Source organism: Nymphalis io, chromosome 8 (genome assembly GCF_905147045.1).
Source record: "Nymphalis io chromosome 8, ilAglIoxx1.1, whole genome shotgun sequence".
NCBI classification, from domain to species: Eukaryota; Metazoa; Arthropoda; class Insecta; order Lepidoptera; family Nymphalidae; genus Nymphalis; species Nymphalis io.
In genome coordinates this window covers 8,667,300-8,694,197 of record NC_065895.1, presented here as the reverse complement: position 1 = coordinate 8,694,197, position 26,898 = coordinate 8,667,300, and the positions used below count along the sequence as shown (strand labels likewise).

Here is a 26,898-nt window from a genome sequence, read left to right as displayed (position 1 = left end):
GAAAGAAATTACAATATTGAGTAAAAAGTTTTGAATACATTACTAGGTGGTCCTAGGCAATATCCATTTAGAGAACAACTGCCACCTGCCCAAACACGTCCTAAATACCTTAGCGCACCTCAATAGCTCATTTGTCACAATGTTTGACCGTTACTTGTATGTAATTATTTCAATACACTTTAAAAAAAGTATTGTTATATTTGGGTTTTAAATTTAATTTTTGATATAATATTAATTGATAAACCGTTAAGGTTTTTAAGGAGAGCGAGTTCTTACTTGTATAAATAGTACTTTGATTTGGTTACATATATCTATTATTGTTATTATTGGTCTTTAGTCTTTGTTTTGACAGCCCTTGCTTACACGCAGCCTTGAGTGAATACTCTTCTCTTCAATTTTATAGAAGATACCAAGATGAGATCATAGACAATTAGTACTTTTTATAGTTTTGACATATTCCTAACAATATACTTTATTTTATAAATTACTATAATAATTATATAACAATAACAGATATACATGCTTTAGTGAATAAATCATAGCAGTGCGCATAGTTTTATGAGCGTAATGTTATAACTTCGAGCATTAGAGTAATCGGCACAGCAGTATGCAGGTAAAGCATCTGAGTTTGCACATACACTTGTGCGCTATAATTTCTCTTGTGCACTTGTCTAGTCTCCGATGAGAATTATGATTATTTGTTCTTAACAAAATATATTATAAATTCTAAACATAAATTATGATAAAAATTTAAAAAAAAAACCACAATATTACATTTATAAATAAAGTATTAATTAAAATGATATTTATTTCCAGAATGTTCAGCACCACCTCTGCCATGAAATCACGAAGATAACTCCAAGGATAAATTATACCTGAAAAGATCTCAACTGTTCAATTATCATCGCACTCAATATAATGTAAAGTCTATTGAACATTTTCATATTTTAAGAAATGAACAATTCACTAACAATTAAGATTACATAATTATATCGTATTTATAACAGCGATGTTTTATAAGGATTTCATCATTTTGCTTCTAAATTCTTCTCAAATTATTAAACTAGCTAAATACAATATTAAGACAACAACAGTTAACAATGGAAATAAAAACATTGTGATTTTGCCAGTTATATCAATTATGAAAAAATACATTAAGACAATTTGATTTAAGAACCATACCTTTATTAGAATATTGTCCATGGCATTCTATTTTTAAAATAATTGAAAAAAATAAATTTTTAGATCTTTGTGAAGGTATAACGTTCTATTATGTACCTAATAGCCTGTATCCCTTTTCTGTAAGGTAAAGGTAAAATTTTATTCACACAGCTATAAAAGTCACTGTGAATTGTGTATTATTTATTCTTAGAAAATGCTAGTTTTCTCGCATTGTTTTTTCTTTGACTAACAAACAATAACGAACACCGCTATATTTGGTTAAGACACACTTCCGTTTCCTAATATACTACCACATACATCTACGATTTTTTATATCCGATGCAATCTTTGCTCAATAGAAACTTATAAATCATAATGTTACTTAATTGCCTTTTTGGGGTTATCTTAACTTATAAATAATCATAAGTCACACGCAATAAGACTGAGATATGATTATAGGGGTGATGGTATGCAACTGCAATAAACTAATCAATCACGCAATAGAATTAATCGAATTTATAAACACAGAATGTAGTCTTCTAAAAAAAGAGAAAATTAAAACAATAACTCATTCCAAAGATTGAATTAATCGGCCTTGGAAGTCATCAGCTATTGTTGGGATAACTAATAAGCATGTATGATTTTTCTTTACTTGAAATACGTCTCTTTTAGCGAAATAAAACACGTGAATAGCTAAATAATTGATATCGCTATAGTTATATACACTAAATCTTCTCGAACATTAGTCAGAAACATGCGACTCTCTGTTTTCACTTTCAATATTGTTTTTTGTAAAACTTAAAGAAAAAACGTAATTTTACACATTTAGTGTTACTTATAACTTCATCATTCGTTTATAAACCTTACTTTTAACCGTTGCTTAGCGGCTGTTTAGTTAAACACTGATTTCTCTTTCTCTCATTATAGATTTGACATTCGGCAGAAGAGAACAGCATGGTTTAATATTCATCCGATGAACAACGTTTATGAGCAACCCCGTAATTCTCTATATATATATATGTCAAGTTAAAATGTTATTTAAAACCCGCCTCTATTTGCACTTTTACATTTTATAAAACTTTTTAGATAATAAGATTTTAGATAACACATTACTGTACATACATATTTTAATGTCTAAGTCTATTTTTACAAGTTTACTTTTGAACAAATTTACTGTTCATTTTAAAATTAACAATTTATTTTAAAACTACATTGCAGCACAAGTCTCTTTTTTATGATACGTAACTATTTTCTGAGCTGTTAATGCAAGTTATTGATTTTAAGCATAATTATTACTAAATTATTTATTAATCATTACATTTTAATTTTAATAATTTGCTCACCAGACCTTAGAATTACAAACTTCGACTCATTATTTAGAACACAAAATACAAAAAAACCTATTGAAATTAATTTTATAATAATTTTTATTCGATAAACTACAATATAAAATGATTTAATACGTCAGTCACATCCTTTGGTCACACTTTAATTATTTTATTGTCATTGATTGTCTATGGCTATAAAACTATTCGGATGGTTAGACTGTATCATCTACAATAACTGATATATTCTATTAGATTAAAAAAATTTACAAATAACCTTTATTTTCTTCCTTGTTAGGCCGAGGATGTCGACTTTGTTCATATACATAAGTACGTTGTATTCTATTATTTCAGTGATGTGTGGAAATGAGTGTAACTTGTTGTATTATAGTGTGTTGGTGTGTGTGAATGTCGAACAAGTATATTTATAATAAATAAATTATTTAAAACCGTCTTTTATTTCGTAGTATTTTACACATTAAAAAACTCATTACTAAATTGAATAGGTAACCCGAAGTTCCTAGTTAGAAGTGGCCATGACAATAGACAAGAAGGCAGGATCGCACCAGCGACTAATGCGATGCTATGTTGAATTATTGAGGTTCTATCTTATAATACTTTTAAATATGCATTGCATTTTGATATCCTCAATTTATAATAGTATATATATATACATATGTTATTGGAGTAAACGAATTGCTCCAAACCTTCTCCAAAAGGAAAATGATGGGAGGCTTTAGCCCTGCCGTGGGACATTCTTTTTTTTTTTTATAGAATAGGAAGGTGGACAAGCATATGGGCCACCTGATGGTAAGTGGTCACCAAACGCCCTTAGACATTGGCATTGTAAGAAATGTCAACCATCGCTTATAGCCAATGCGCCACTAACCTTGGGAACTAAGATTTTATGTCCCTTGTGCCTGTAATTACACTGGCTCACTCACCCTTCAAACCGGAACACAACAATATCAAGTATTGCTGTTTTGCGGTAGAATATCTGATAAGTGGGTGGTACCTACCCAGACGAGCTTGCACAAAGCCCTACCACCAGTAAACACACTGTTCACAGACTGTTACTTATTACTCTGCAATGTAAATAATAAAAAATGTTAAGCAAAATGTTTTATATCTATCCTAGAGTGGCGACGTATTAACGGATAATAGAAATTAGCTTTGACTCCGAATATATACAAGTCTGCCTCGTTGGTCTAGAGGCTTGATGTAAGGCCGCAGACGCGGAGGTACTGGGTTCAATTCCCAGGTTGGGACAATAAAAAGTTATTGGGTTTTTCTGTCAGAAAATGCTCAGTAGCAGCCCGGAAAGTCTGGAAATTGGAAGTGTGTACACTCCAGTGACTTGGAAAGCACGTAAAGCTGTTGGTCCTGCACCTGAACTTTTTCCGGTCATGTCTGATTGCCGTCCCATCGGATTATGAAGGCTAGGGAATAGAGAGTGCACCTGTGTTTGCGCACATACTTGTGCACTATAATATCTCCTGCACTGTTGGCTAATCTCTCTTGAGATTGGCCGCCGTGGCCGAAATCGGTCTGGAGGACATAATTATTATTATTATATACAAGCAATAATCATCAATGACTAATTCTCAAAATCATCATCAATTAGACTTTGATGTTGACTCATTACGAAGTTTACCTTCATCGATGAGCGCATAATGAATTATAAACAAAATAAAGATAAGCGTATAAGACATAGGCATAGTACAGTAAGTAATATGCAGGACATTGGCAGTTGACATACCCATTATATTCGAGTTATGCTGCGACCTGCGAGACAGTTAAATGCTAGGACCTGATCTAAGAAACGGCAGTTGTCCAATTAACAAACAAAATAATTTAGAGTCAAGAGTTTGATTACGAAATATATTGACTTGTTTGTATTTTTTCTATATAACTATGTATTTTGCAGATGTGTATTAAAGCAAAGGGACATGGGAATTAAAAAAAAAGGTAAGATTGATGCAATTGGATTAATGTAGCACGCCAGATAAGCATGGGGCAACACTTTAATGAACGTTTATTCGGCATGTTAGCTAATATTGCACTGAATACGAATATATGTATCGAGAACATAATATAAATAATATTTTGTCCATCTCTAGTATTTATCACTTTAATGATTTAAGTTACACCACGACCGGAAAGCAATTTCCTTGGATTATAAAAACATACAACTGATATATAAAGAAAATCAAACTACTGACAGCCTTTTTATATCTGATGATCTTCTGAACACGTCTGTTAAGGTTAATTAAAACAGAAGTGTAACTAAGAGAGACAATTATCTGTACGGTTAAGATGTGAGGCTAAAAAGTTCGTATGTCGAACGCACTCATTGTCTAGGGGCCATCTCTATTACGATAGATTACGATACGTCACCGATTCAATTCCAATCCGACGACATTCATTCGGATCGGAACCGAACCGATATTATCTAAACATACACGGTTGTGTTAAACTTAAATGTTAACTTTTATGCCAATAGTCGATAGTTAAATTAAAAAAATAGGAAAACGGATAAACGGCAACTGATTTGATTTGACAAGGGGACGGAGTAGTAAAACGCGGGTGGAACCGCGAGTTACAACTATTTATTGCCTTGATTATTACATATAGGTATATAAATGTCTAGCCGCTTCAGGCATGCGATGTTACATTATATAACAACTATATAAGTAACGGAGTCATACTATAATAAAAATTTCAATGCAAATAATGTCAAAGATTAACATTATAAGGCTTTTTTTGCATGACATGAGTTAAAAAACTAACCCAACCGGCGATAGCTTTGTGCCATGTCATGTCATGTTATGATGGCCACTAAGTAGTACTATGTGATAGCTGTACTACTGATGATAGCCAGTTTTTAATATGTCCCTACATATTTTACGGCTATTACCATAGCACAACTGGTTACCATTTATAGTGATGAGGAATCAAAGGAAAATTATCGACATACCAAATAAGTAGGGAATTCTACTCAGAATTGTAATTTATATGCAACTGTAAATGATATACGTTGTCCATAATAATCATAATATTTCTAGAACACACGCATCAAAATGGTATATCCCCATAGTTGGTCGTCAACATTTTACGGGTAAATAATGAAGTGAGTTCTTACAGAATAGCAATGCAGAACATAAACGTGAAATGTCTTAATTTGATTGCTTATCGATAACAATAATAATAAAATTTAGAGGAATCACACATCAAATAATGTATCGTAAGTCGATAACATGCACGATGTTGGTTTTAGTTTAAGGATTTCGTTAGTAGAGTATAAAACGTGTTGCACAAACCATTTACAGACTGTTGCCTTGAATTTTTTTGTTGTTAATGCCTTGATTTGCTTCGGAACTCCATTATGTTTAACATGTTATTTTATATAGCAACATTTATGCATAAATCGGAAATTATTTGTAAATCGAGATTATAACTTAATTTTAGACGAAGAGAAGAAAAACTTTAAGGTCATATTAAGAAAAATGACATACGTATATGTCTATATTATATCGATGTATATTTGTCGTGAATATAAAAGCGTTTACTTTTTATATTTAAATATTTTTGTCATTCAATTTTACTTATATATAACTAAATAATAGTGGTTAGATCCTTTAAAGCTGCATTGATTATAAGAAAATAAAAATTAAAAATATGAGATAATGATAAGGTTATTATTAAAGAAAAAGCTTATTAATAAAATAAATTATTGCAGTCTTTGACGTCTATAGAAAAAAAGTGTGCCAATATGCTATTGTACGGCGTATTTTAAAAAAACTATTCTGCTTATACCTTAGGCTGAGATGTCAATATAGATTCTTCGAGCATGCGCAGTAACCTTATTCCTGAAGCATTGAATTTGACGTAACTCGTCTGAATCTCACATCTCTGTCTCAGGGTAAGAAGAGAAGGGTTATAACATAGCTGGATATACTTGAAAAATGGGATACAATGACCTTAAATACGTAAGACCTAAATAGATCTGTGCAATGGTGAATACTTCTGGAATTGAGAGCAAAATGGGTAAGTACAGTAGGTTGTATATCAATTTAAAATTCGATTAGATACATTTCGTTTTTGCACTATAATTAGATAAACATGTAACATTTAACATTTTAAATATATTAACGCTGATTTTTAATATTAATCTTAGCTTATTGGATCTGTCAATTTATTTGCAAGTGACATATATAGTTATGAAATATATGAAACTATTAAATGAGCTCGTGAAACATGTATCTAAGTTTTCATTTACGTGAAATAGCAATAATATAATTATTTACTTCGAATTTCTTTTATTTCGTTCTGTTACATTTTTCGGGATAAAAAAATATAATTCAAAACAATTAAAATGATTAGGGAAATGAAAATCTGTAGGTTTTATTAGTATATTTGTCAGTTATAATAGAGGTTGTTGAATCATCGATAATTTAGATTTTTTTTCTTAATATTCTGTGAATTTGCAACGAAATAGTTCAACAAATATAGAGACACAAAAGTATAAGAAATTACTACAATCCTACGTTTGAGTCATTTATTTAAATATAATATGAATAACACAAGCAAGAATTTAATTAAGCATATAGGTACAAGTAAAATTTGTTTACATAAATAGGTATTCAAAGTTTTAGTCACGAACTTCGAAGTATGAATTATTAGATAGACGTGGGATATTAAAATATAATATTTCTCACGCATTTTACACACATCATCGTTTTACCTTGACAGCATCTCTATTACAAATAACAGCACAATTAGTTTTAAAAAGCATTGGATTTATATGCAGAAGTGATGGCATGCACGCGTGTAAACTTAGGAATTTTTCATTCGAAAAAATATTAACAATGCCGATCATGTTTACAAAATATATACGGATCGTAACAATATCATATATGCCTCTCACTGGCTACTGTGTTAACGAAGTCATTGCTTAACAAACATAACTCTATGGAACGATTTAAACATAAGTTTACGGCTGCTATTAAAATTTTGAAATGTTTCATTACTCCCGGATCAAGGTTAGTGGCGTACAATCCGTCCTTAGTTTTTATTATAATGGCCTTCGAAGTTCGTGAATACTTCGTGATTTAATCAAGTAGTTAAAGCAACGTGCAAATTTTTAATAATTGTATGTCTAGTTTGGTCGTCCCAGGTGAGATAATTTAACTCTACTGCTATTTAAATGATCTTGAGATATGAAGAAGGTTTGATTAATATTATAGATAATATATTGTCACAAAATCATTATAATATATTGCAGGGGAAAAATAAAAAAGATAATATATTTTAAACGATGTATTTTAAAAGAAATTAAATTTATTTATATCTATATAGAAGCCGAAAGCATATATTTCAGTGAATGTCAAAATATATTTATTATATTATAATAAGAATTCATAATACATAAGCATAAGCAAATATGAATGGCACAGCCAAAAACGTATTTTTTTTAGTACTATTAAATCGTTGCCAGTCGATTATATCTACATGAAACGAGTAATGCTTGAATGACGTCAGAACTTGTCGAAAAATAAGATCGACGCATTCTGAAAGAACGTAAGATAGACGTCTACAACAATACTATTCTTTCTCCAATAACAACACTAGCCTTACGGCCTATTTAAATCAAGTATTTTAGAATGAATTTTCTTAATAAAATGATTGAATGGAATTTAAACCATAAAAAACAGCTCTTCAGCAAATCAAACTTTTATAGCCTGGAATACCGTAAGCCCGTCTGGGTAACACCCAGTCATCATATATTCTACCGCCACGGAGCAATACTTAGTATTGCTGAGTTCCGGTTTGAGCGGTGAGTCAGCCAGTGTAACTACAGGCACAAGGGACATAACATCTTCGTTCTCAAGGTTGGTGGCGCATTGGCAATGTAAGGAATGATTAATATTTCTTACATCGCCAATGTATATGGGCGGTAGTGACCATTTAACATCAGAGGGCTCATTTGCCCGTCCGCCTATCAAAAAAATCATCTGATATGCTTGTAAATCGAACTCTTTGGGTGGGACCAAGTTATACAAAGTTTTTTATCTTTTGATTCGATTTAAGTATTTACCTTAAGGTAATGTGCCAATATAGAACTTTTATCAAATTATGTTTTTTCAGTTTTTATTTTGCTATAAATATTGTAAAAGTTAAAAGTGTTACCATTTGTAAATGGAGCATAATATGATAATTTTAATGTTTTTTTAATCTTCAGAATGACAGGTACTTTTTTAAAAATGTCACTCAAGCTTTGTAATGTTTTATTCGTGATAACATTTTTACCAGTTTTAATTTCGTAATATAATTTGGCAAAAAATACTAAACGTTTGGTTTACTCGCAAAATTAATTATTCCTGCTCGTAAACTAGAAGCACAATAGCGGTGGTTGCAATTTGCAACGAAGTAATATTATAAACAAATTTTTAAAACAACAATTTATTTCTGTGATAACAATTTTGTTGTCACTATTATACCAACAAACCAATTTGCATAATATTAGACGTTCATTCATGTGTTATCAAAAGGAAATAAAAATAAAATCTATATATAAACACATCGCTATAAATAGGTATTAATCATAAGCAAATAAATAATCGTAGAATATACATTACTGATTAATTAAAAGCTTTTGTACATCATAATTACAGATGTTCCTAAATTTCACAATCCAAAGACACAATTCTGGATTGGTAGCAAACAAATATTTTATCAAAATGCATCCACTTACGATAAATTTGCATAACCAGCAATTATTATTTGGAGATCTTTTATACTTTTTAAAATCCGATAAACCTGGATTAAGCATTTATTATGTAGAATATATAAAAAATATATAATATCGTAAACGTAAAATAAAAAATAATCACAATTTCAACTTTTGGATTTTTTTAACGATTTTTTTCGAAACGTTTAAAAAATAAGTTATAGGTAACGCGTACGGTAAGATCGCATTGCTGTTGACGCTGAATGTTTTGAAATATACCAATCCTGTTGATTATTGAATTTTCATATTATTGTATATATTTCAGTTGTTTAGTGATATTACAAGATATTTAAATAAACATGAGAAGAAAACAACAGGGCCTGTAATATGTATTAGCATAATAAGATAGATCTTTATAATAAAGTTTAGTATTTTTTTACTAAAACGAAATACCCTTATATATAAAAGTTAATAGTGCACTCCACACACGAAATGCACCAACGATAACTTCGTCTTAAGAATATTATTTTAATACACAACACGAATGTATAAAGTTTCAAGAAGAATTCAAAAAAAAAATTAACACCTTGTACAGAAAAGTTTTTGATTAGCAATACAGACAATATTAAAAGAACAATGTCTTAATAGCCTAATAATTTTAGATTACAATACAAAAACAGAAGCAAATATTAATTAAAAAATTGTAATTGTAAAAGATAATTAATGTATTTAATATTTATTACATAACATAAAAATAACATAAATGTACATTTTATATAGGCTTCTGGTTCAAGTTTCTATTTATGATTCTATATTTAATTGTAAATAATTGTATTATAATAGAATCAAAATATTTTTGAATAACTATGTAGATCTACGAAAAAAAATATTTATGATTCTTTTATGAATTTGCTTTCCAGGTTCAAAAAGCTAAGGAGAAAACTGAATATGAAATCAGTAAAAATAACGCTATGGATGGTAACGATTTGTTTGTGTTTCTTCATACTTATAGTGTACCACTTTTATCATTTTTCATTTGCACGAAATTATCACAAATTAAATGATATTTCAATTTTACAACAACCATCGAGTACGAAACGGAATTTCGATACACCCATGAGGCACATACCATTAAACGAGATTTACAAAGACATTTCCGACAATGACCAGGATTCTCTTGAATTCGAAGAGACAAAACAAGGTGCTTATTGTTCATGTATTTTTAGAACCGAAATATATGCTGTTTGAAATCGATTATGCTTCGCTTTGAATACAATATAAAATTTTCATGCGACGAATGGATACTAAATGACTATTTTTTAATCATTTTAGCAAGCACATATATATCTAATTTTTCTAAGATTATTCCCAAAATTTTTGTGGATGAACACTTAAAATAATCTAAAGCTATTATGGCTATTTATGAAATTTAGTTTAAAGAATAACGATTTTGAAAAATTTATCAATGCCGTTGCAATCCAAGACACATAGCAAGATTCGTTCAATATATGTCATAATTGGACTTATATTGATTTATTAGTCGAAACGAATTATATTTTTATTTGTAGGTATGCGAAATGAGCCAAATGTGCTTGATGTTACATTTCAACAATTTAAGTTATCATCTAGGTGAAAAAAATAAAAATTTAGATCTTGATAACAGTTTACTTAATATTTTTAATTATATAGTTTTTTATAGTATATCTTTATAATTAAATTTCAGTTAAGATGATAGACACACCAGGCTGCCGTATCCCGGTCGCAATGGTAAATTATTCATCGGTAAAAAAATGGAAGAGAGGATCGTGTGGAAATCGAGCTGTTTATTTGAAAAGAGTTGAAGGCTCTAAAATAAGAGTGTCGATTAAGGAAAAAAATATGAGAAAATATTTAAAAAGAACATCCAAATACAAGTGTTGCTATAGATTCTTTCAAAGATCGACAAAACCGCGCTTTGAGCACAGGAAGCTCCGGTGAGTTAACATTAGATAAATTTAAAGTAGATCGAAGTTGTCCTGCAACTTCTTTGGATTAACCTATTGAAGTATTATAAACCTCTTATTATTTTCTATAATATCTTTATTAAAACCTCTTTTAAAATACATAATAAAATAAAACACCTAACTATCTATGAGTTTTAAAAAATACCATAAACTGATTTAGCGATTACTGCACTTAAGTTACGAATTTTGCGTCCCAGTTAATAATTTAATAAAATAAAAATAAAATAAAGTATATCTAAGCAATTAAAGAGGCGCGCCCCCTTAATTGACACGTCCAAACGTAAAATAAACCCTTAACATGAAATCAAACTCTAATGTCTTATAACTTTTATTTAATTTGCTTAATAATAATAGTGTTAGCCTGGAGCATCAAAATTATTCAATGATATTTCTTAAAACACTTTTTATTTTGAAGTGTAACAACAAATATGTGTGTATTTCAATAATATATTTAGTATTTTAAAAGTTCTTGATATTATTATTATTTTATATCTTATTGTATATACGCGTTATGTAATTAAAAACTAAGCATGTAAATTTTAATTAATTTGTAGTAATTGTTCGTAAGAATAAATTATATAATAATAATATCTTGGGACAATATTCACACACGGCCATCTGATCCCAAATTAAGCTTGTACAAAGCTTGTGCTATGAAAACCAGACAACTGATATACTACATATACTACTTTTCTTTTGTAAATACATACTTACATAGATAATTACACCCAGACTCAGGACAAACAGACATGTTCATGCACACAAATGTCTGTCCTAGGTGGGAATCGAACCCACAACCTTCGGCGTGAAAGGCAGGTATCTTACCAACCACGTCAACCGGCTCGTCATTAATTATTCCCGACAAAAGAAGTTTTCGTCTGTATATGTAATATGCATTAGCGAGATATATTTATATTTTTAATTTATTTCAGATATACAGAATGTAAAGATATAAAGGACAGCGAAATATTTTTACTAGAGAGTGATTTTATAAATGTTCAGTGCTTCGAAATTAATGCCTATAATAAATCACATCTCATTTATCAAGACGTATACGCGTTCTGCAGAAAAATAAATACGACAAACATAATTAAAACGACGAAACACAACAGGAAATATAACGTGCTAATATTAGGAATGGATTCAATGTCTTTGTCTCGTTTTGTTCAAACAATGACTCGAACTGTCACATTTTTAAAAAACAATGTCTGGCCAGGCTTTAGGGGATACCATAAGGTAGAGTAAAACTAGAGTATTTGTATTATTGTAATTGGTAATTGAAATTGTTACAATAATCAGTAATTAAATTACTTTCATTTCAAGCTGAGAAAGACATTTGAAATCAATGGTTTACAATAGAAAAATATATTTTTGAAACATTTTACAATTTGATTTTAATTTAGGGACACAATGGATACAAGTAAATGTGCTTTTTATTATGTTCTATAGAAAATTTATACGAAGTTCAATATAATCAGACGAATGTATTTTGTTTACTTTGTATGATTACGTTATCATACGTGCGTAGGCTTAGATCGTTTTGCCTACATTAAATATTTTTATCGTAAAACACACTAATTTTTTGGCATTTTCTCTCAAAGTATGTAATTAATATTTCTTATTTTAAATCTACAATCCGTAACTAAGCTAATTTTTTTTATAATAAGTATAGTATGATGAATGTATATCTAACGAAAAAATTAAATAAAATTTAATATTTTTTGTATATATTATATGTTTTATTGGCATGGCATATGTTTAATATACTCATAAAAAACATTGATATTTTAGGTGGGTGATAACACGTTTCCGAACTTGATGGCAGCTTTAACAGGTCGAAACTTGTCGAATATCATCAACAAATGTTCAAAGAAGATGGACAAGTGCAATGATTTACTTATTTGGAGCATTTTCAAGAAATCTGGTTACGTGACAGCTTACGGTGAAGATTATTTGCAATTGCCTGATATTTTCAGTAGGGACTATTTATTTCGCGGGTCACCCACCGATCACTATATGCGACCGTTTTTTCTCAACGGGGAATACGAAAAAAATAATCATTCCTTGTTGTGTTCTGGAAAAGTATCGTCTGGTCAGCAGCTACTAGATTATGCATACGACTTCGTTTTAACTTACAGGGAAAGACCTTTCTTTGGATTTTTCTGGATGAACTCCTTTAGTCATAATATAAACAACCATCCACAGGATGTAGACCAACTTTTAGAAGATTTTTTAAATCGTCTTACTTATACGGGTGCGTTAGAAACGACATTTATAATATTTCTAAGCGACCACGGCATTCGTTTTGGTGAACATCGACTCACAGTAGAATCATACTATGACGATCGTTTGCCTTTTTTATTTTTATGGATACCAGAATTGTTTAAATATTATTATCCCCATAAGGTTAAAGCTGTTTTAATAAACCAGTTTCGATTGGTAACGCCCTACGATTTATTTGACACTCTATATGAAATAAGTGAATTATCTAATGTAACTGAATCGGAGAGATACGACTATTCTGCTAGACATCAAAGTATATTCAGTATTATAAGTGCAAATCGCACTTGCCAGGACGTTGGCATTCATGATAAGTGGTGTAGTTGTCACAAATTGTATCCCCTTGACGTTGAAGATACGGAAGGAATTAAGAGCGTGTACTTCGTAGTAGCACGTATAAAAAGTAAAATAAAAAATATTAAAACAAAACAATGTTGGACTTGTATGAATCTTGGCCTGCAAAATACGAGCCGAATACATTTCTATTTTGATGATAAAAAGGTAAACTTATATTATGTAGTGGCTTTTTCTATGAGACCACGAAATATTTTCTATGAAGCTATCGTTTCACGACAAAATACGAATATGAGTGTTGTAGGTTCCATTAATATTATATCGCCATATAAAGGTTTTGGTGATTGCGCAATTAACCACGAAGACAGAATTTTCTGTGTGTGCCAAAAAATATTTGACTGTCGAATAAAATCAATGCTATAAGTATTTTTCTACTTTAATTTACAGGTCGTATGTTGTAAGAGTAAAAAACACTAAAGTGTATTAAATCAAACTGTGATAACAATAAATTTATGTACCTTTTATAATTTAATTGACTAAAATGACTGAGTTCTTTTTCTTAATAATAAATTATTTTTACAACTTTCAAAATTTGTTTCTATTTTATAATTAGCATTTTCACATTACTTCCACAGCTTCGCTCACGTTTGTGAGGGAGATGTTAGGTCTTTTTCTATACCCCTGTAATATATAAGCAACATTTCATGATAAACGGTTGAGCAGTGAAAACGTAACAAAACAAATAAACAAACAAACTTTATAATATAAGTAAGGATATGAAGCATTCCTCAATCATTAAACGTAAGTGAAACCGGATCATTTAATAACAATAATATTATGAATACTTACGGCTCATTTAGTAGTACAAGCACTCATAAAACATTTTTATATTAATTTATTTTTTTGTAATTAATTATTTCCAAGATACATTTTATCAATATTTTTTTTCTGATATAGCCGTGATGAAAGTAATTATATTTGTTATGTTAACAAATATAATTACTTTCATTTACCTATAACAGAAATAATCTATCATACTGTTTACCTAATACCAGTTACTGTTTAGCTATGCTCTTGGAGTGAGATAATTAATTTAAAAAAATATGTTTTCCCAGTTTAATTCACTGCATCATATCTTCCTCGTATGATCTGCCCAGTCTATTATCATGTATCTGTAATAACGGACGTACTATTTCTACATAGTTATACAGTATATATGTATTACATTTACGAAAAAAGAATTCCAGATTGATGTTAAATAAAAAAGACTTGCAACAAATAAATGAAAATGGACGTGTCCTTTTTAAAATGAGAAAGTGATAAAGTGCGTTTTGTGTTTTTCACTTATATAATATTATAGGATAATGTAGTGATTTATTTTGTATATTCAATAATTTTCATAGTATTTATAAAGGTAAGGATATTTTTTTAAAAATTGTTATTTATAATTTTAAATGCAAAATTAAAAATGAAATAAAAAAAAAAGTTTAATTGGGATAAAAGTGAGATAGTGAATGTTACTAAAAAACTAGTTTTCATATAAATATAATGTTTAACAAATTTATATTTGTACCTATAGCTGTGCTGATTGTGATGTTTAATTAACCTTATTAAAACAATGAAATCCAACACTAGTATAGACTATACAATTTTATTTACAGGATGATAAAAAGCATGTTCCTATCATATATCATATTTTATCATTTAACATTTTAAAATTCTGGGTATAAATAAATAAACATTTGTAAGGTACGTTAAAATAATGTACGTAATGGTTCTTGTAGCTTCAGCTTGCAACAAACTAACCTTAGAAAACTATTAAAATTATAACAACAAAATAATTAAACTTGACTTGATCTAGATAGATTAAATACATTATTAAAATTATAAGGGAATATTCGTTTAATTTCAATGCGATAATTCAGTCGATTTCCAAATGAAACCCTTGTGCCTGAAATTATTGAACCTTGCATTAGTAATAGAGCAATCTCGATCTCCATCCTCCATACTCCAACTTTTGACTCAACTGGCTACAGATTTATTTTACGCCTAGAAATTAGAGGCATTGCTTTCTTGCGTTGCGGATTTGTTCAGTAGCTACCTATTCAATCTGTATATTTTAATATTTAAATCCAGTGAATTTCAGTACTATACATATGTGTGTATATGTAGCTCTCACGGTTGGCAGCGCATTAGCAATGTCAAGGTTTGGTCTTGTATCAAGAGCATCGTCGAATACTCTGTTTATTATTATACGTTATTAATTTATAATCCCAGAGGGATGGGGGTTAATATACTTAGAATATTAATGTACTGACTAATTGTATTAAAGGTTATGTTTTCGAAGGCAATATTTACTATCAAAAAAATTTAATGCCCTATTTATTTATCTGCCTTTTTTATCATTCGGGATTATCTATTTTAACATTACATAGTATATTTATCTTTTATTTTAGGGGATCTTATCACTAAAATAGCAGTCTTTTCTTGATAAGGTTTGGGCGAATAAACACCATAATAACATCGGTTTCGCGATGTAAACACATACTAACACAGTACTGTGCAATCGTCGGTGGTTGAGAAGGAATGTATAAACGACCAATTATTTATTGTGTAAATGCATAACAATTTATTGCATCGATTTGAGTATTATATTATAAAATAACATAACTTCTATAAGGTTTAGTATATAATAAACAGGTTGTGCCCGCTGGTTCGTTCGCGTAGAGTAGATACATGTATACAATAAATAGTAAGTGTAACGCTTTTATATTAAATAAAGATTTTAGACAGAAGTTGATGTAATGGTGGCCCCATTACATTTTGTGAATCCCCAATTTTTCCAAATCTTTACGTTTCAAGGTCACCAGAATCCAAATATAACGTTTTTATAGAAATGTCTGTATGCGTTTATATACGTATGTGCCTATGTTCGTATGTAGCTGAAAATATATTAAATAGTTTTTTTTATTTCTCACCTCTGAGAAGTTAGTCGTGTGGATCTCACGGTCGCACCCAGTTTTTTTTATTAAAATAAAGCCTGTTCTTTATGAAGAAGCTTTCTAATGGTGAAAATAATATAAAAATATGTTCAGTGGTGCCAGAGATTATCGATTCGATTATAGTCTATAAACTAAATGTAACTATTGCATACAAATATTAAATACTTATATATTACTACTAGATATACATATATAGCAGTACATTAATATTGTCAGTACACCCTGAACCTTGGTATGTGATAGATTACTTAACATTACGTTAACTTTATTAATTGAATGATCTGCCATTGTAATTAATAACAATGTAACGTCTCTTATACATAAAGCAACCATGTACTATTTAGTAATAACTCACTATATATATTACTTATTATAGAAATGTTGAAGGTTTTCGACTCGACCTTAAACACAGATTATTCATAAAAATCTATTGTGATTGGTAAATAACAACGCAGACAGCCTTCTTGTTGCAATTCTTTAAAATATAGGTACCTCGTTTATATATAACAGAATAACTGACTGACGACTGACTCACAACCCAAACCACTTTGAAAATTGACGTACGGATTTCTTTTACCCATATTGGTAGTTAGGAATTCTGACGCGGGCGAAGCCACGGGAAAGCGATAGTATATTATAAGTAGGACAAACATCTTTTATTATTACGGGATAACGTCATTCCTTAGGATTTTATATTACTTTAGACAGAAACGAATTAAATAAAATTAATCACTGTATAAGTGTTTAATAGATATCAATTAACGTTTATTGAAATAAAAAAGACTTGACCTTTGTATTGGGTTTTATGATAGTTTCTATGAGACATAATATAAATATTTTATAAATCCATATATGTAGGTATATCAGTACAGCAATGACGTAAAAAATAGAGAAAAAAAATAGACACAAATTATTTGGCACAAAAAATATGTCTTTAACAAAATAAATAGTTAGCATGAATAAAATAAATAATTTTAATCATTTTCTGTTAATATAATTACAATCATTGCTTTTATGTACTTATTTTATCATAGTTTATCACGTCCGGCCTTTATATAATATGTATCCATTTCCCAATAGTTACCCAGTCCCAGTGCTATGTCCTATTTGTAAATATAGAGCACTCCATGGTATTACTTACATTTCATTAGTACATTCATGTGATGTGTCTCTTAGGATTTAGGTCAGTTATGTAATTAATTTTTTTTTTTTTTTTATAGAATAGGAAGGAGGACGAGCATATGGGCCACCTGATGGTAAGTGGTCACCAAACGCCCTTAGACATTGGCATTGTAAGAAATGTCAACCATCGCTTATAGCCAATGCGCCACCAACCTTGGGAACTAAGATTTTATGTCCCTTGTGCCTGTAATTACACTGGCTCACTCACCCTTCAAACCGGAACACAACAATATCAAGTATTGCTGTTTTGCGGTAGAATATCTGATGAGTGGGTGGTACCTACCCAGACGAGCTTGCACAAAGCCCTACCACCAGTAAAAAGTAATACTAATTTCCTAAAAGCATAGTAGTAGCCCAGGAAATATAGGGCGCCTAGGGCAGCCGATACGATAGTTAGAAATACATGAGCGCTGATTATATCGCATGTATTCCTCTATCCGCACGTGAGTGCGGATGAAGTGAAAAGTGGTGACACTTTTATTGCATGCTTTTGGAGACATACACATAATTCAAAGATGTCACCAACAGATTGCGGATGGACAGATGTAAATATAAAACTGAAAGTTACCTGGTTGGTTAGCGATCAATTACCAGAAACGAATGAAGATGTAACACAAGACATTCTGCGAGATACTCCAGATTCAGGTATATTTGCTTATCAATATTTTCGAAAAAAATCCTCCAGTTTTTACTCTTCTGGATGGCCACCTCAACAATGGAAACCAGCAGATTAGCACACATCCGTCATCAGAGACGTGGGGCATATCCACTATAAATATCTGACGCATTCGAGTATTTCAATGAGTCTGTTTTCAGAAAGTCTATAGACGCTTCCTCCACCAGTGAAAGGTTATCACCATCATATAACCTCTTATAAATTATTTTCGTTCTAGCATCTAATCTTCAAAATATCTATTTTATAGCTATATAGAGTTATATCTTTGTAAAATAAATACATTTTTTTGTTATATTTCAGTGTTACGTTGACGCCCGAAACATGCATAACGTAAAAATATTTAAAAATCTATTATTGGCGTCGTTAGTTGTGACTATAGTTTACACTATATATCCCAAGGTATACATAGGCACGAGTGAGCCCATCAAAAAATACACACATGAACATTTTATACAGTATTACAATGGTAAGTTTATATATGAAATTTAATAAAAGTATAGAAAGAAAATTTTGTATCCTCTTTACAATTTTGTTGTTTTCAATAGGCATGCCTTTTTACAACTTGTTATATAATTTCTCGTCGATTCTTATCGGTAGAATCTAAATACTAACCATTAGTTAGATGCTTATTTACATATGTCACAACTCAAATGAAACGAAAGTAGGTTTGTTTGATTTTTTCTTTGCTATTATTGTTAGTTAGTCGTTAGAGTAGTGGTTAGTAGCAGATATTTAGATCCTTGGATCAGGTTAATTAAAGGTTATTGAAAATTTCGACGAGTAATTCTCAGTAACAGCGCGGAATATGGCAGTTTTTTTTCCATGCTCCAGAAATCCGTCGGAAAAATCCGGTCGTGTCGGATTAGCTGTCCGATCGGATTACAAGAGTGATAGCGGGGTACAAATGCTTTGCTTTGACAGGCCTGTGCAATACGATATTTATGTCCTGCACAATTGACTAGTTTTTCTTGAGAACGGCCTCCGCGGGAAAAATTGGTACGAAGGATTTCATCATCATTATCATGTTTTACAACTAATAACATTACAGGTACGGAAGACTTTTTAATCGACACACCTGGATGTTTCATACCCAATTATATGCAAACAATGAAATTCAATGAAGCGAATGATGCCAAGAAAACATGTGGCGAACGAACAATATTTATTAAGAAAAAATCTAATGATATTTTAATGTTTACAATCGATGAAATAAAAATGAGACATTATACAAAGAAGAAGTATTCATGTTGCTACCAATTCGCTGGACCGTCTAATGTTTCAGGGAAGTTAGATTATACTTCATTAAGGTATGCATTTTAAGCTAAATATAGTTTTTACGAAATTATAAGAGTGAAAAAATATGCTACCGTTGATATAAACTCGACTAAGTATATTATACTCATGTCAATGCGATAAGTAGTAATAATCACTCATAAATATTATCTTGGCACTGAAATTTAATACATCAGTCATCAATTACTAAAAAATCATGTCATGTTCAATTAACAATAAAAAGAATATAAGGAAAAACAAACCTTGTTCTTAATTGACAATTTAATAATGAACTTAAATATTCCTTGTGTTACTAGTGTACTACTTATTTTTTATTAAAATATTATAAATAAATATATAAATAATATAATTCAAATTTATTTGTTAACTTAAACAAGCCATTAATTTGGTGTGCCCTGTAGGTGGGTACATTCGAGGGTAGCCGTCACAATAATTATTTGAAGATAGCATATTTTAGATTTTTTTCATTTACAACACAATTTGACATTACGACGTTTCATTTCAAATATCTTTTTTAGATATTCGAGTTGTAAAGAATTCAAAAATGGAACGGAGACAGTTTTAAAAGAGGAAGTAATAACCGTGAAATGCACACTTAATGCAGCTAAAAAAGTGTTAATTTATGAAGACGCATATGCAATACTAAAAAAAATAAAAAAACCCTATGAAAAGAGGGACGACGAGAGATCTTGGAACATTTTAATATTAGGAATGGATACCATGTCAAGAGGTCGCGCTTACAGCAGTATGCCAAAAACAACTGATTATATGTTAACACACAATTGGTTGGACTATAGAGGATACCAAAAGGTAACAAGATACCTAGATATATCTTATGTAAAAATAATATAAATTATTTATCATCATGCGCTTGATCATATTAATGTTGAAGCTGCTTGAAGCAATAAAAAAACGCTGCTTGAAGAAAAAAAAAAGCTGACGCTCTTCCTAAGATGCTTTTGCGGGTAGATTGGTTCGCTGTCACCATTACATGTCACAGGAGGAAAAAATCTACTAACAAATTATTACTTTGTCGCAATCGAATGGTAATGCGGTTTAACCGTTTTCCTACTGTACAACGATCCAGTTGCCGATCGGTCGTAGTTAGATCCGAATAGGGTCAGGAATATATCGTAACCACTATAAATTAGTGGAATTGGCCCCACCTGGAAATAGAGGCGCTAAAATGAGCTTTTTGGCCACCCATAGTTTAAGATAAAGTGGACGAGGAAATCATTATTTTTAACTTTGATTTCACGTCCGGTATAATATAATTAAAATATCTTATACTTACTAATATATTACTAATTTGAAAATTAAGATTATTGTGACGTAATCTCGGTACCAGATTTTATTTCATATTCATTTGTATTAAGTTAATCTTCTTATTATTGTTTATATTTCCCAGATTAATTAGATGAGTTTTTATTAATGTTTCTAATACCAGAGAAAGAAAAATGGCCGCTGTATGTATTCTGAATTCTGTATATCAGTATTTTTAGAATAAAAAGGCAAAATAAGAAAAGGTATTAATTAATTTTAACTGTTAAATTGAAGCTATTTAAATTTTTCGAGATATAAAATGCAGAAAGTTATTTAAGTAATCTTACGTACTTCTAAAAACAAAAAAAAATTATGAATTATGTAATATTCTCTATATTACATAATTCATAATTTTTTAATTAGTAATAAGGTACGTACTGATAGGTATTTTTAATTGACTAAAATATTACAGAAATTTATTTCTTAATTACTTTCATACAAAAATATAGCTAACTTACGTTTCTGAAATAAATAACCTGTACCAATTCCCATTCGTTGGATATTTCTAATTTATTTTTATATCAGCTGAGTTCAATACATTACATACATCCCGAAATTATTATTTATCTTGATGATTTCATTTAAATTATTAAAACTTTAATTAAAAATGTGATGGTCATTACTTTCAGGTAGGATACAACACATTCCCGAATGTAATGTCTTTATTGACTGGCAAGAACATGTCAACAATATACAGAGCCTGCTCATCGGGTATGGATAAATGTAACCAAATGCTTATATGGTCAAAATTTCAAAAGGCAGGTTACGTAACCGCCACTGGTGAAGACTACTTAAGACTACCCGACACATTTGGTAAATACGGATATAAATCCGCACCCACCGATCATTACTTACGGCCGCTCTTTCTGACAGGAGAACATTCGTATGGTAATCTAGTATGCACGAAGAAGATGGCATCGCCGAATCATATCCTTGATTACGCTACAGCGTTTTCAGAAACTTACAAAGACGAAAAGTTTTTTGGAATGTTTTGGTTTAATTCATACAGTCATAATCTAGAAAATAAACCTCAACTTATTGATGATGGAATCGTGAATTACTTTATTAGACTTAACAGTTCAGGCGTCATGAACAATACATTAATATTTTTCTTAAGCGATCATGGAATGCGGTACGGGAAAATGAGAGAACAAGTCGAATCATATTATGCAGAACGTCTACCAATGCTATTCATATGGGTCCCTGAGGATTTTCGAAAAAAATATCTACAAGAATATATAAATTTAGAAATTAATCAAAATCGATTAATAACGCCATATGATTTACATCTAACATTATGGGACGTAATGATCAGGTCGAAAATGTCAACAGATAAAATTGCTTCCGAAGCATGTCCAAATTGTGATAGTATTTTTAATGAAATAAGTCCATACAGAAATTGCGCAGACGCAAACGTCGACGAAAAATGGTGCACGTGTCATAAAATGAAAAGTGTTAATCGAACTGAAATTGACGTAAAACACAGTATTGAATTAGTTGTAAAATATTTACAAAATAAAACAAAAAATATACAGACGACTTCGTGCATGAAATGTGTAGTGTTAAATTTAAAAACTATTTTACGAACGCACACGTACCGCGACGAATCTCTTAACAGTACTTATTTTGTATTAGCGTTAGTGATGACGCCAGGCAACATCGGCTATGAAGCAACGATTGTAAAACGTAATGGAGAATTGAGTATCATGCAGCCTACTTATACGATAACAAGTTATAACACTAGAGGCAGTTGTGTTATTGAACCAAATCATCGTTCATATTGTGTCTGTGAAAAAATAGCTAAATGTAAAATTAAACACTAAAAAATTTGTAGTTGTTTTATTTTCAACAAAATAAAATTCTTTTAATACATAATATTAAATACGTACACATTTAAATGTAAAAAAATTAAATAAACAACCGTAATCAGACGAGAAAATCATTAAATTAAATTACTCAGATATCTAATAAATATGAATGACTTAAGCACCATAATTATTTAAATCTAAAATAAACATGGCAAGAGGACTGTTATGTGGACCACATTAGATAATATATTCTGTTTTTTATTTATTACTATGGTCTTGTATGTCCTTTTCCGTATCCCTGACAGTATGTATGCAAAATTCCCTTTTGATTGATTGAATAGTTGAAGCGTGAAAATGTTACAAACAATCGAAATCACTCAAAATTACACTCAAATACTTCTTCTTCAATTTTAATGTTAAACATTTGAAGTTTCAATACATGGCTTTTGACTAAATTGTGCAAAATAAAATTTGACTATTTTTACCAATTTAAACATTGATACTTTTACAGCTGTTCAAATATTTTACGGATATCGCTAATTTAATGCTATTAACATTAAAAATATGTATAGATATACTAGATCTTTTTTCAATAACATTTTTTAAATGTCATATAAATACTAACATAAATATAAATAATTTGAACTATTATTATATTAACTAAAGTTGTTCTATTAATAAGGTTAACGTTAAATTATGTTTTGACATTCCACAATCTTAAAAAATCATATTTGCTACAATATCAATACATTCAAACAAATATTGTTATAATTAATATCAGTTAGGGTTTAAGCATAGTTATATCTCTAAAGCTTTGAAATTAAGCGTCAGGAAAGGACGCAAATTCGAACATATTTATTAGTATAGAAAAAAAATTAATATTTTTGATAAATTAGACAATAACTCATACCTTAATTACATAAGAAATTTTATTTTTGATAAAAAAGACAGCCTTCCTTTAAAAAATAACACATTTCAAAGAATAAATAAGACTATTCTGTAATAATCGCACAGGATACAAGCGTCGGAAGCATACATAGGTATAACCTTTCGTGACTGTTTTAGAGCCCGAACATCAGCCCGGCCAGCTTAGATCGCGCCGACGATAAACGAGTGCATAAGACAGAGTCGTCTGAATGTTGACGTCGTATAATTTTGACTACAGAGCCGCAAAGTTACCTGAAGCGAACTTGGGAACAAAGATATTATGACATTGTGCCTGTAGTTAGACTGGCACCCTCACATTTCCAACCGGAACGCAACAATATAAAGTATATAGTACCTACACACTTACTGTACTGATAGTAGACCATAGTCTCTTACACGCTTTTTTAATGTCTTGACTAGTCAGCTTGTCAGAAGCTCTGTCCATTCTCTATGACTATGGGTTTAAGGTATAGTTGCTTTTATATAATTAATCTTATACATATACGAGACCAAATCAATGACTAATTTATCTTACTGAATAGAAAGCATACTGTTAATACTATTATTTGAACTTTCAGTGAATATGACTGTCTTTAAAAATTTAAACTTATTAGTGTGCAACCGAAACCTTTCGATTTTGGCCAAAGCCGTAAGTTTGGCCGAATGTCTATTAGTGTCTCAATTTTCCAAAACTGAGCTGAGATTGACCAAAGTTTAGAAAGAGTTCATTTGAAACTGAAACTTAGTGAAGTGTTATAATTTTTAACAAAATGCAAGGTAATTTTAATCATTTCGTTAAATTTATTACAGAAAAAAATGTCATAAACTTAAAAAATAATAGTTCATTTACTTTTAGCTAAATGTTGAACTGAATTTCTTAGGGTTATTAAACCTTCGGTATCAGCCGAATGTTGTGGCGAGAGCCGTTTATTCGATGTGGGCTTTGGCCAAAAATCAACCTTCAGTTGGTCACTAATTCCTATATAATAATGGGAAATTATCATGTACATAAAAACAAATACATATTAGCTTAATAGATTCATTTAAGAAAACAATTATAATATTTTAACTTATGCATAAATCCTCATATTGATTTCTATTTTGTATAATACATATTTATTCAAAGAAAAAATATTTATTTATTTGCATTTTTTTTCTAACATTTGTCAACAAAATGACTCCAGAAATATATTTAGCTTGAGATTCATTTTGAAAACTTGAAACTCTTGTCATATGTTAAATTTAAGCATGTATTAATAAATAATTACATTTACTAAAAGTTATTGAAAAATACTATTTACCTTGATTCTTCTTTTTTTTTAATTAAGCTAAAGTTGTCTTAGATATAAGAGGTGAAGATGGAATACTAGGATATATCACAAACAGTGACAGCTGCGCCAAAGCTAAAGCACCACCAATAAAATTTGGTACCTAAAAAAATAAAAAATTACACACACATATTATAATAAAAATTTAATAATTCAGTAGAATTAAAATAATTTACCGATAGATATATATCTTCTTCTATTATACCATAAACAAACCAAAGACTTGACACAATTAATGACATGAATATCATTGGAAAAGGGAGACAATCTGTACATTTTGTCTTAATGACATAAAACAGCTTGATCATTGGCGCAGCAATTGTTAACAAAGTAAGAGAACACGCTGATAACCCTGCAAAAAAATTATATTTAAGTTAATTTCTTTTTCAAATTACTTAAAATAAATGACTAAAATTAAAGGTTTTATAATAGTGTTTGTATGTGTGCTTGCATAATATACTCATACAAACCTAATCTATTCAGAAGAACTTCATTATCTTCCTCCACAGTCATATAGCCAATTGTGAAGGCATATATTGTAATTGACAGTAAAAATTGCCTTAATACTGTGGTTTTCTTGAAAGTGTAAATATAAAATACTATTACATATGAGACCATTAGTACTATACCAACAGTATTAACTAAAATTATTTTATTGTCCTGTTTTGTTAATCCATACAATAGCCAAAGACCGGATCTGTAAGAATAATAAGCAATGTGATTGCAGTTCGTGTTTTCCTATTTCAGCTCATGATACAATATATATTTACTTACGATATAAAACCGCATATGAATGGTAGCGGCGATGATTCCGATGTTGTACCATTAACTACATATTTTTTGCAAACGAGACTAAAAGAATAAGATAAAGACAATTTATTAATGATATTAAATAACAAGTAATTTACACAGCATCTTAGATGTAAATTAGTTGTATATGGAAAACTAATTCATTAACATCATAACACGTACATGCCGGATAAAAATTGTAATATCGTAGTAATGACTGCTAAGCTTGATACAAGATTTTTTAAATCCGATAGGTACATTTTCTATAATTCAAATTATAACTTGTTATAAAAAGGAACAATACATTGACTGATTTATTTAAATACAACAAAACATTGCGCCGAACGTAACATGTAAACATTTGACGCGCATTGCGCACGTCAGTTAGACCAACGTCAGTCATCAAATATTCTGTGTTAAACAGATTATGTTAAGTAATACAAAATTGTATTTTGACATTATATTTTTTTTTCTATTTTGCATTAAATACCCTGTGCCGATATTATTTGTTATAGTTATTTGACTTCCATACATTAATTAATTCTGGGACTTCATAAGCCAGTTTTGATGCTAGCAGTAGATATTTAATTCGAACTTCCACATATACATTTCATACTTCCGACCATTTCGATAGATTTTTGTAATTTTTATTATTATTTTTGTAGACATTATTTGTAGAAATGTCGGTAAAGAAATGTTATACGATCATGATAATTTTATCATTACATAAAATGTATACGAAGTAAAAAAAAATATTTATGGTAATAAAATATTTAG

The 26,898-nt window shown here is 29.9% G+C and overlaps 4 protein-coding genes across 11 annotated transcripts in view; 3 read left to right on the top strand and 1 right to left on the bottom strand.

Moving 5' to 3' along the window:
• LOC126769997 (uncharacterized) overlaps positions 1–2,391 on the top strand; it is a 38,129-nt gene extending 35,738 nt beyond the window's left edge. For both annotated transcript variants that reach the window (XM_050489094.1, XM_050489093.1), the window contains exon 10: positions 817–2,391. In XM_050489094.1, the coding sequence (XP_050345051.1) occupies positions 817–842 (26 nt within the window). In that variant the 3' untranslated portion in view covers positions 843–2,391. The remainder of the gene's footprint in view (positions 1–816) is intronic.
• Positions 851–26,504, bottom strand: LOC126770094 (sugar transporter SWEET1). Of its 2 annotated transcripts, XM_050489253.1 has the most exons (6): positions 26,305–26,504; positions 26,107–26,184; positions 25,803–26,029; positions 25,509–25,684; positions 25,306–25,435; positions 851–875 (listed from the first exon to the last, which is right to left on the bottom strand). In XM_050489253.1, the coding sequence occupies exons 1-5, from the start codon at positions 26,379–26,381 to the stop codon at positions 25,328–25,330; spliced, it is 666 nt and encodes a 221-aa protein (XP_050345210.1). In that variant the 5' UTR covers positions 26,382–26,504; the 3' UTR covers positions 851–875; positions 25,306–25,327. The 2 variants fall into 2 exon arrangements, with proteins under 2 accessions (XP_050345210.1, XP_050345209.1); XM_050489252.1 differs by lacking the exon at positions 851–875 and having other exon boundaries at positions 23,101–25,435.
• Positions 6,390–14,233, top strand: LOC126769986 (uncharacterized). Of its 2 annotated transcripts, XM_050489071.1 has the most exons (5): positions 6,390–6,533; positions 10,137–10,417; positions 10,940–11,189; positions 12,152–12,455; positions 13,011–14,233. In XM_050489071.1, the coding sequence occupies exons 2-5, from the start codon at positions 10,165–10,167 to the stop codon at positions 14,214–14,216; spliced, it is 2,013 nt and encodes a 670-aa protein (XP_050345028.1). In that variant the 5' UTR covers positions 6,390–6,533; positions 10,137–10,164; the 3' UTR covers positions 14,217–14,233. The 2 variants fall into 2 exon arrangements, with proteins under 2 accessions (XP_050345028.1, XP_050345029.1); XM_050489072.1 differs by lacking the exon at positions 10,137–10,417.
• Positions 14,968–23,098, top strand: LOC126769992 (uncharacterized). Of its 5 annotated transcripts, XM_050489083.1 has the most exons (7): positions 14,968–15,207; positions 18,506–18,622; positions 18,954–19,119; positions 19,702–19,960; positions 20,465–20,756; positions 21,899–22,082; positions 22,387–22,705. In XM_050489083.1, the coding sequence occupies exons 3-7, from the start codon at positions 18,975–18,977 to the stop codon at positions 22,413–22,415; spliced, it is 909 nt and encodes a 302-aa protein (XP_050345040.1). In that variant the 5' UTR covers positions 14,968–15,207; positions 18,506–18,622; positions 18,954–18,974; the 3' UTR covers positions 22,416–22,705. The 5 variants fall into 5 exon arrangements, with proteins under 5 accessions (XP_050345040.1, XP_050345037.1, XP_050345036.1 ...); XM_050489080.1 differs by having other exon boundaries at positions 14,968–15,195; positions 18,493–18,622; positions 21,899–23,098; XM_050489079.1 differs by having other exon boundaries at positions 21,899–23,098.
• Positions 26,505–26,898: the final 394 nt, after the last annotated feature.

Coding starts and splice junctions, on each gene's coding strand:
- LOC126769986 (XM_050489071.1), top strand. CDS start 10,165: ATGAAATCAGTAAAAATAACGCTATGGATGGTAACGATTTGTTTGTGT. Junction 10,418..10,939: donor ATTCGAAGAGACAAAACAAG/GTGCTTATTGTT, acceptor ATTAAATTTCAG/TTAAGATGATAGACACACCA. Junction 12,456..13,010: donor GCTTTAGGGGATACCATAAG/GTAGAGTAAAAC, acceptor TTGATATTTTAG/GTGGGTGATAACACGTTTCC.
- LOC126769992 (XM_050489080.1), top strand. CDS start 18,975: ATGCATAACGTAAAAATATTTAAAAATCTATTATTGGCGTCGTTAGTT. Junction 19,961..20,464: donor TTAGATTATACTTCATTAAG/GTATGCATTTTA, acceptor TATCTTTTTTAG/ATATTCGAGTTGTAAAGAAT. Junction 20,757..21,898: donor ACTATAGAGGATACCAAAAG/GTAACAAGATAC, acceptor CATTACTTTCAG/GTAGGATACAACACATTCCC.
- LOC126770094 (XM_050489253.1), bottom strand. CDS start 26,381: ATGTACCTATCGGATTTAAAAAATCTTGTATCAAGCTTAGCAGTCATT. Junction 26,030..26,106: donor TTCATATGCGGTTTTATATC/GTAAGTAAATAT, acceptor TTATTCTTACAG/ATCCGGTCTTTGGCTATTGT. Junction 25,685..25,802: donor AGTTCTTCTGAATAGATTAG/GTTTGTATGAGT, acceptor ATTTTTTTGCAG/GGTTATCAGCGTGTTCTCTT.